General features: G+C 35.8%; 2 protein-coding genes across 2 annotated transcripts; one reads left to right on the plus strand and one right to left on the minus strand.

Annotated features, from left to right (window-relative positions):
- The first annotated feature begins 621 nt into the window (after nt 1–621).
- Nucleotides 622–1,984, plus strand: LOC109100773 (ragulator complex protein LAMTOR3-like). Its single transcript, XM_019114203.2, has 7 exons — nt 622–749; nt 899–950; nt 1,035–1,069; nt 1,167–1,225; nt 1,309–1,442; nt 1,532–1,595; nt 1,681–1,984. Exons 2-7 carry the CDS (start codon nt 936–938, stop codon nt 1,752–1,754), a joined length of 381 nt encoding a protein of 126 aa, XP_018969748.1. The 5' UTR covers nt 622–749; nt 899–935; the 3' UTR covers nt 1,755–1,984.
- LOC109100772 (dual adapter for phosphotyrosine and 3-phosphotyrosine and 3-phosphoinositide-like) lies at nt 1,971–7,599 on the minus strand. The gene is made up of 9 exons (XM_042768751.1): nt 7,442–7,599; nt 6,029–6,151; nt 5,097–5,230; nt 4,873–5,003; nt 4,661–4,708; nt 4,460–4,522; nt 4,288–4,373; nt 3,426–3,513; nt 1,971–3,220 (listed from the first exon to the last, which is right to left on the minus strand). Exons 1-9 carry the CDS (start codon nt 7,498–7,500, stop codon nt 3,197–3,199), a joined length of 756 nt encoding a protein of 251 aa, XP_042624685.1. The 5' UTR covers nt 7,501–7,599; the 3' UTR covers nt 1,971–3,196.
- Nucleotides 7,600–10,590: the final 2,991 nt, after the last annotated feature.

A 10,590-nucleotide genomic window follows, 5' to 3' on the forward strand; every position in this document is an offset into this window, starting at 1 on the left:
TACATGTCATTAACATATTTCACGTTTTTGAAACAAGAATTGTGCAATAATATATTGATAAGAGCAATTCAGCAATTATGCAACTTAGATGTTTTGTTTTAGGATTTTGTTTGTTGAGTGTAATTGATTGTGATCTTGCAGCATTATTGTTATTTCAAGAATGTCAAGTTTGGATTAAACAGCTTGTTTAAGATGAAGTGGAGCTTATTACCTTGTGGCACATTTTGCTCATTGTTATAACAGATTAAAAATAGAATTATGATCCTCAGATTTAAAACACACTTAAAAATAAAGGTTCCAAAAGGGGATTTTGAAATTAAATTCAAAGCCAAATGGCCATATAAACAGTACACAGCAGATCATAAAAAAATAAACAGGTTATATATTAAAATTGACTGAATGGATTATAAGGAAAGAAAAAGTTAAGATAACACGACATACATTTACACATAGCCATTTTATTCATTTTCCTTTGCTTATAATCCAAATATTATGATTGTAAACATTAAAATGACTTTATATAAAAAGGGCTGAAGATAAACTCTCTCTACTAATCTCAAACATAAAACTCCCCAAAACCCTCTTGGACATAAACAGCAACTCCAACCTCAATCACTAGAGGGCCACGGACTCTCCTTGGACGTGACGTTTGAACGGATATTACGTACACGGAAAGGCTTGTTTTCTGTCATGTGATGATCGCACATAAACAAGCGAAGAACTTTTAATAAAATTGGGTTCAAGTGAAGGTAATTTTGCGTATTGTGATTTTAATGTAATTTACTAAATTAGGACTGTTGGATGTTAGTTGGACTTTGCTTTTAAACAAGACAATGAGATGCATCTGTCAGAATTTCTTATTATTCCGTGTTCTGTAACGTTACTCTCTTCGCTTCAGGGTGCAGCAGGCGAACTAACATTAAATAGTCAATCTAATGAACATGGCAGATGTGAGTATATTTGTGATGCATTTGCTTAAACGTGTTTTTTCATTTCTTGAAAATCTTATAATAGGTTTGATTTAATTATTACAGAATCTGAGGAGTTATTTGTATAAACAACTGCCAAGGTAAACAGATTTATTTGGTGTTATATTTTTATTTTTGTTATTTCCCCCCCTCCATTATGCATTGGGAGACTGACTGATTATTTTTCTCCGTTATCAGTGTTGAAGGACTTCATGCTATAGTGGTGACAGATAGAGACGGAGTCCCTGTAATCAAAGGTACCAGCATCAGCTCTGAGCTCCAGGTCTGTTTGTATATCTGCTGAAGCTTTATCTGAGGTTTTGCTTGCTTTCCCTTTTAGTTGCCAATGACAATGCCCCTGAATATGCATTGCGACCAACTTTCCTGTCCACCTTTGCGTTGGCAACTGACCAGGGCAGCAAACTGGGTTTGTCCAAAAATAAGAGCATCATTTGTTATTATAACACTTACCAGGTACTTTCTTTACACGAAATTAAAATACATTTGACTTACTACTTTTTAAGTATTTCTCATTTCATTATATGCTGTGATTTCATTGGCAGATTGTACAGTTTAACCGATTACCCTTAGTCATAAGTTTCATCGCAAGTAGTAATGCCAACACAGGTGAGTCTCCACAGATAGTACAAAAGCCACCGAGCTGCTTTAGTAGTATGGTCATTATAATAACAGGTTTTTTTTTCATATTTAGGTCTGATCTTCAGTCTTGAGAAGGAGCTAGTTCCTCTGATTGAAGAACTAAGGCAGGTGGTGGAAGTAGCTTAGCGGTTATTCATCTCAGCACTTACAGACATGTGGATGAGTATAAGAGAGCCACGGTCGATCACTCATCCAGTCTGATGTCTTCACGCCTCGATGTCGTAGTTCATACACACACACATGTACATACATAATGTTGGATGGTCTTGATGCTGTATGTCTTTTACGAATGTAACCTGCTCCTTCTTGTCTCCTCATTAATAAATTTCCCTAAAGCTTTGGTTTACAAAAATAAATTGTTTATTGAATTTTTATACATTTTTTACAGAAGGGGCTTCTTGGTTGGAAAATGGGTATTATGTACATGTTTCTAAACAACAGAAGAGTGCTCATTGTCAGTTCACACATCACATTTAAAGTAGCATTGCTACTTAGAGAATTTATGACTTTATTATAATGACTTTGGTGATCTATAGAGTGATGCAGGGATTAAGTATTTTTGTAGCCTAAATCCCAGAACAGTTTAGTATTTCACACTTTCAGTTCCATCATCCTGAAGTCAATGGGTTTTTGGGTAAATGCCTGAAATAAGGTTTGTGGTTTGTGCTTTATTCATGTTTTGTTCTACAGCAGACGGCTAAATGGGTCTACAGATGTTGAGGGGAAATTAAACGTCATTAAGCCAAACAGGTAAACTCATCTAGTCTGCTTTCACAGCCTCGTCGTGTTGTATATAATCCCGCTCCTGAAAACTATTCTAACGCTAACTTTGTTACGAAAAATATTTTTCAACTAAAGACCGAAGGAGCTGTCAGAAGCTTAGTAGTGGAGATATTTGTTTATAGCCTACTTTAAGTTTTTTATTTCTGGTGATTTGTATTTAAGCTTTAAAATTCATAAGATGTGTTTATTTATGGAGCTTATCATGATGAACAAAACATGCAATAATCATTAACTTATGCTGATCATAGAGCTTATTTTTTTGCAATAATTCAAAGAACCCAAAAAAAAAAAAAAAAAAAAAAAAAAATTGTTGAAAGAACAAGGGTGATTCTAACTTCTGGGTTGGCCTACAGAAATATGTAATCACAGCGGTGCTCTATTTTGGGAAAAGTATATTTAAAAATTCATTATATGTTTACCTCATAGTTGCAATGTAAGGGGGAATGTACATGTTTAAGAGCAGACACACCGTTTAGCTTGAGTTGGAGAAGAATAAGAAGAACGGAAAGCACAACAAAGAACACAATATGAAAAAAAGAAATACTATTGTCAATTATAATCCCAGCATTAGTAGTGCACCGCCTCCAGATGTCTTTATAAAGCACAATAGCACGGTGCCTTGTGTGATTCATTGCCCAGAAGATTTCTTAGGTGTGATGAGGTGTACAACCATGATGCCAAGATCGCAGAGCATCAGATGCAGTTAATAAATCCTCTGTATTTACTAATATAAAACTGTGCACAGCTTGCATTTGCTCCAGTACTTCTTCTCTCCATGTTGAACATCATCGTCCCTTCTTTATCTGTGACTGGAAATGCAGGGTAGTCATCATTAGAGATAAGGACAACAGAGAGACAAATTTCAGATTAGACTGGGGCAGTGGGGTCAGATGAATTTATTTCCACTGGAACAAAGAAATAATACACTCTATTTGTCACTCTAACTGTAAACTATTACCTACATTGATTATTCACAGTGGCTGTTCTTTTATGGTTAACTTAGGTTCCTCTTACCAATTTCCATCGTAGTATCTTAATCCATTCATCTGCCTCAGCACCAGATTTTGCACACAAATAAAACGTCCTCTCAGGGAACACCAGACTAGAGAGAAAAATGAAAATATTAATAAAGAGTCGTATCGTGAAGTATACGGCTGAAATTAAGCATGCACTGGAAAATATGTGGGCAGGAGGAAGTCCATGTATAAGAGTTTCTGACTATACTTCCTCATTACTAAGAATCGCTTACATGTAAGAAAATACTGTATTAGATACACAATAGATATGATCAAAACAATATTAGGATTTTGACATCAAATTGTAATTACTTTCTATTATTACCTCTTAGTCTGTAAACAGACAGCGTGAATTTAGATTGATGTCATGCACATTGACTAATGCTGATTTAGTGAGTACAGGAACTGTAAGCTGTCAGCCACTCATTTTCAGTTGCCAAAAATAGCCAGTAATTTTATGGTTGGCCAGCTGCAGAAGTTAGATTAGATTTCCCTTAACCCTTAATGGGTAAAATAACAGTATTTAACTGAGTTATATTTTTAACTGTAGCCAATCTTGTTACATAAAAACATATAGCATTCAGCATTGAACTGAGCTGGACTTGTTGATTACAATTCCTGAATTTGAACTATGAACTACGCAAACCAGAGTTATTATCGTTAAATAAAACTAAAACCATAAATAAATTCATTACTTTTCATTACTTGCAATAAAACAAAAAATAAACATTAACTGAAATAAACATTAACTTAATTCATTTTTGTTTAGTTTAAATTTAAGTAAAGAGATAGACAGAAAACATGCATAATGTAATAATGCATAATGAATTATCACTTTTTTTTTTTTATAAATCTCTCACCAGAAGCAGTTGACCCTCTCCTGACTGTAATCAAACTGGACAGCAGAGCACTCCGTCAGATCCAGGGTTCGTATTGGCTCTACAAACTAAGGAGACAGTTTTCTGTGAGATAAACAATCAACTTTAGTTCTTATCTAATTTAAATCTTATTGTGCAAAAGAGACAGACCTACCATTTTATCCTTGAAATATTTAAATTCATATCTATTCAGTGTGAACCATCTTTGCTTCCAGTTCTGCCCGGGAAATAAATAGAGGGTTAGGTTTGCTCTACATCCAGTTTAACCCAGTTACAATTTACCGTATTAGTTTGAAACAGCCATTTACCGCAGACACTGGTTTGAATTTTTGATAGTCTATGTTTATAACCATACCTTGATTATCGCTCCTTGTTTAACCAGATAACCTTCTTTAGTGCCAAGCTGTTGACAACATAAAAACACTTTCAATTCAGGAGATCAGATAAAACTAAATACACAGATAAATTAATTAATTTGATTATTATTAAGATTATTATTGCTCTTTTCAAGCCACATTCATACTCTTTTAAATGCAGTATGTGTGTGTGCAAATGGGTCTGACTTACTGCTGGAGCATTAGGCACTAGGTCGTTTTCATGCCGGCCTGTCTGCATGGCCGTATGCACACACACCGTCTCATAAATGGATGGCTCTTCCACTTGCCGTGGGTATGGGAACCGCAGAACTATCAGGTTTCCTTGGTTACAAGTAAATCAGGAAACAGGGTTACTGTGCCAGAGAAATGCTGAAAAGCAGTTTGTGAGCTGTAAATTAAAAGCACATAGCTAACCTGTCTCGCTGCCTAGCAAGGGCTGATTGGCAAGGTGACTGCAAAAATCCTGAAGGGAAGGAAATTCATTGAAGCCAAAGGAATATTTGCCGAACTGCCGCCGGACATGAAAGTGTTTCACTGAATCCTTTGCTCTGAAGAAGTTTGGAGATGAAAAAGGGAGTGAGGAAGTGCTGTCATGCTGTGTCTGAAATCTCAGTATTGTTCAGTGTTAACTCGTTTATAGAACTGCTGTATAAAAGTGTCATCACACCTAGTTGTATTGAAATGATTTCTACAGGATCACACACTATAAACGAGGCGCCAAATAATTTCACATTTAAGCATCAGTCAGAGTCACAGCGAACCAGGCAGGTTACTGCCCCATGGCTTGTGTGATCAGTTTCATATTTATATATTTCAGTAGGAGTAACAATAAGTAGCTTTACTTTAAAGTCACAAGACAAAGTGAAGTTCGCAGCTGATACATTGAAAAGGGGAACTGAAAAACTTCAAGCAATCTAAAGAATCTCAGAAAATAAGAGAAATGGAAAAAAATAAGAGGACTAACAAAAACCATACTGGTTGATCATATAACTTTTTAACTCGCTTGCTTAATATAAGGTCAGAGGATAACACCTCATTTTAGAAATGACGAGTGCCTATTTTGCTACAATGGCTTTCTATTTACCATAGAATCCTAAAAAACATGTATGATGGTTTCAACAAAAATAGTAAGTCAAATTAATATTTGTCTATTGTCCAAAGTACACTTGCATACAATTTTTAATGATAGCTATTGCAAGTATATTTCTCCATAAATTGAACGGAGTGCACACAAGGAAAATATTCAAGTGTGTTTGTGTGTGAGCATACTGCACTTTAATATCAAAATGATTCAGCTGAGTGGACCAAGTACTTATAAACTTTGATGTGAAGTGTACATTTCTTACCGGACAGACAAAGCAAAGCAGTCAGGTCCTTTGTTGCTGTTTCTGAGTAAAAAATTCCCATCTACCCCATTCGAAAGGAGAAGAGCTTCAGCTGCGTGCCGGGACAAATCATAATGATAAAAGCTAAGGACAGAAAAAGAATGGGGCACTTGAACACAAAGCCAAGATGTATGTTGAGATCCACTGTTGACTGTTAACATCCACACACAGTTTTTTGGAAATTGTCATTTGGGTTAGACACATATATGTGTATTATATATTGATGCACGGGAATGATTACTTTTACAAGGATAACACAGCACTGCATTACCACAGCAATTAAAAAGCTGATTTCATTTGCATAGTTTACTTAAATGGAAATACATTTAGGATTGTCATGCATTTCAAGAAAGCACCATGCTTCTCTGTTATTAGACTAATATTACAGAACTGTGACCTTAATACAATAACCCACAGGCTGTATTATGGCATTTATTTACATAATGTGGTGACATATTTGCTGTTGTACCAGTATGCTGGTATTGATATGGTGTATTTGTCCCTCATTATGCCTATATCAAGTATAGCCTTAGCATTATGTTATGGGGTCAATCTTATTATAATGCAAAATCAATAGATTAATAAAATAAGCTTGAATTGTAAACTATGTTGACATTCTAACAATATTATTGGATGGGATGATTTTATTTTGACAATTGAAAGTAATACATCCACATACATTACTGTATGCCTACTTAGAATTGAGCTGAATGTGCTTACTGGTCATTAAAATAATGTCACAATGCAAAAAAAAAAAAAAAAAAAAAGCAAACAAACGAAACTAATTGTCCTAAAACAGGCTTCTTTTGGGGTGAAATATAACCCTGACTTGTTAGGCATCGGGTTTGTAAAAAGCTTTGTTTAATGACTGAAATTCAAAAAAGAGAGAGAGAGAGAGAGAGAAAAGAAAATTAAAAAAAAAGCACTTATATATTATATATATATATATTTACATGTTTTGCTAGGTTGCACTTTAACAAACAAACAAACAAACAAAAAAAAAACAGTTAAATTATATAACGGTGAATGAGCAGTCAGTTTTCTTTGACCTTTTCATTCACTGTAGATGAATAAATCAGAAGTATTTCCTCATTCTTTCGCTGACCCCGCTATTAACTTCAGCAACAAACATGTGTAGCTACAAATCAAAGAAACGGCACTAACCAGACAACTGTCTTTCTTTCTTTCTTTCTTTCTTTCTTTCTTTCTTTCTTTCTTTCTTTCTTTCTTTCATTTTCACATTAACACTGTAAAAACAATATGATAAAATCCTGTGCTTACTGTCCGGTATAGAATATTATTATTTCGTGAGTGCCGAATATGGCTTTAGAAAGGTCCAGATAGGTCAAAGAACACGGGCTTGGTTTGTCTCACCTAACTGCCTCCAGCTCGTCGATTTCTTCCCCGTTGCTGCGTGTTGAACTGACACTCATGGTTTGATCTCCAGGGACTGAAGCAGGTCCTCGCTCTCAGTCAGCAGCACTAATGTCAGTTCAGGTCGAAGTGAAACCGTTGCGCACCTACAGCTGCTTTACACTACAACCGAAAGCGACAGCACAGGGAAGTAGTCGAATAGATCCACCCACAGATGAATGTCGTTATAATTTAGGGGAACCAGATGCTGATTTGCACTTGTTCTCTTACAAGACTGGCAACATTTACAGTAAACCACCTGCAGCACATGCGAACGACGTGACAAAATTTAACTAGCGACAAAACTCAATAGCCTAAATTTAATCAATTTAGGCAATAAGGTGCGTGTTGTGAATTTAGTCATTATGGCTTAAGGAGTTAGGCACGACGGTTACAACATATTAAGGACACAATAGTAAACGGACACAACATTTCATTAAACCGTGATTTCACTAAGCAATTATTAAAGGGGTCATATGATGCGATTTAAAATTTTCCTTTCTCTTTGGACTGTTACAAGCTCTTGGTGCATACAGAAGATCTGTAAAGTTGCAAAGACTGAAGTCTCAAATCCAAAGAGATATTCTTTATAAAAGTTGAGACTCGTCCATGCTCCCCCTAAAATGGCTCGTTCTAACACGCCCCCACATATCTACGTCACTATGTGGGAAGATTTGCATAACGCTGCCCAGATGTTCTGGTTGTAGGGCATCACAATATGTTAAGGAGCATAAAATTTCCGACACGCTTGAGGCATTTGGCCAATCACAATGCACTGGATAGCTGGCCAATCACAGCACACCTCGTTTTTCAGACCGATGAGCTTTGTAAAAATCAATGCGTTTCAGAAGGTGGGGCATAGAGGAGAAACAATAATGTACAGTTTGTGGAAAATAATGTGTTTTTTGAACCTTAAAGGATTATTTCACTTTCAAATTAAAATACCCTGATAATTTACTCGTCCCTATGTCATCCAAGATGTTTATGTATTTCTTTCTTCAGTCGAAAAGAAATTAAGGTTTTTGATGAAAACATTCCAGCATGTAGTAGATGTCATGGACTACAGTTTCAGTGCAGCTTCAAAGGGCTATAAACCATACTAGACGATGAATAAGGGTCTTATCTAGCGAAATGATTGGTCATTTAATTGTTTTAAGTGTATATGCTTTAAAAAAAAAATTTTTATAAAGCCACTCCAGTGGATGATGTAGCACGTCGGCGTTGCATGATTAGTGACGAGCGCAGAGAGAGAACAAAACGCAGTTCATGAATTAGAAGTACAAAATGAGGATTTATTAAGGAAAATGTCGGAGGATTTCATTATAAGCCAAGAGGAGACTGGTTTTCCTTTGCTAAAGTAAGGAAACGTTGTTTCCTTTTATCCTACATTTCCCAGAGGTGCACGGGGGACCCATACCTGCTACGTCATCCGCGGGAATGGCTTCCGGTTTTGACAGTCGGCAGAAGTGAGAGAAAAGTGTTTAGAAAGCATATACATTTTTTTTTTAATGACCATTTGTTTTGCTAGATAAGACCCTTATTCATCGTCTGGTATCGTTTATAGCCATTTGAAGCTGCACTGAAACTATAATTTTGACCTTCAACTGTTTGGAGTCCATTGAAGTCCACTATATGGAGAAAAATCCTGGAATGTTTTCATCAAAAACCTTAATTTCTTTTCGACTGAAGAAAGAAATACATAAACATCTTGGATGACATGTGGGTGAGTAAATTATCAGGAAATTTTAATTTGAAAGTGAACTAATCCTTTAAATGGCATAAACACATTTAATTACACCAAATACACAAAATAATGTTCTTTTTAGCAGGATCATATGACCCCTTTAAGAGGTAGGCTACTGTAGGCCTATTCTTCTGCTATCTGACATATGCAGCAAATATGTCAGCTATGGGCGCTGCACAGTGATAAGGTTAAGCAGTGTTTTGTTACATTTAACTTTATTCATTTAGTAGACGCTTTTTTCTAAAGTGATATACAGTACATATGAGGAACGTAACAAGCAATTCGTCACAGAGCCAACAATATTACTTGCTACTGCATGTGGAACAATTATAGGACAATCTGTTTTATAGAAGAATTTGAATTGATAGTGGGAACCTAATATTAATATATTGAAGTCATTAAATGAACACATACTTAACACAGTATTTAGGCCTACTCAAAATTCAAGAAATAAATATATATATTTTTTAAATGCAGTATGCAGGCTTGTAGATTAAATTAAATATGGATATAGACAAAGGTTTAGTTTACTCTAGTGTGACCATATTTTAGTTTTCCAAAAAGAGGACAGTGGGTGCAGGCTGGGGGCTAGGGTGTGGTTGGTTGGTGGTTTTGTAGTAAATGCAGAAAGTGGCCAAAGTAGCGCAATCTCAAATATCAAAACTCAAAATATGTCATTTATATACCTAAAATACATATTTTACAGTCACTGTTATGCATACTGATCATAAACACAGCTACCAGTGGCCCTCCTTCACAAAACTTAACACCACAGTTTTATCATAGATAGAATCAGGGCCGTAGCTGGGGTTTGCGAGGCCCCGGTGCAGGTTGTACCCATAAGCCCTGTCTGAAATCATGTAAATTGCACAAATAAATAAATAGGGCTATGAAAAAGATAGAAATTAAACAATGTTTAGTTTTTTCAAGTTTGTAGGTATTCAGGGACAGAAACCGAAAAATCAAGTGTAAAGTAGTTTTGCGTAGTCTTCACTGTAAAAAAAAAAAAAAAAAAAGTAGCCCAATTCCATGGGGGAAAAAATCTGGACTTTACAACCCTGCATCTAACAGGAGCTGCAGGAGTCATATTTGACTGATCACGAGTTGAGAGGAGAGATGGCTGACAGATAATGCTGGGGGATTTGTTGCTCAACAGATCCTGAGCTCATTGACAAATATCTGATCTTCCTTTACACAGAGTGAAGCGAAATAGAAAGTGAATAGCAAGCGCTCATTCAAAAGAGATTTAAATACTCTGCATATTGATGGCAACTCCTTGATGCGTGAAAATTATTCAATATTAGAATGTTTGCGGGAGCACTGGACACAAAAATCCCGGAAGTGGGCGGTAATGGTCAGAAATTCA

The sequence above is a fragment of the Cyprinus carpio genome, chromosome A13, assembly GCF_018340385.1.
Source record: "Cyprinus carpio isolate SPL01 chromosome A13, ASM1834038v1, whole genome shotgun sequence".
Classification (NCBI taxonomy): domain Eukaryota; kingdom Metazoa; phylum Chordata; class Actinopteri; order Cypriniformes; family Cyprinidae; genus Cyprinus; species Cyprinus carpio.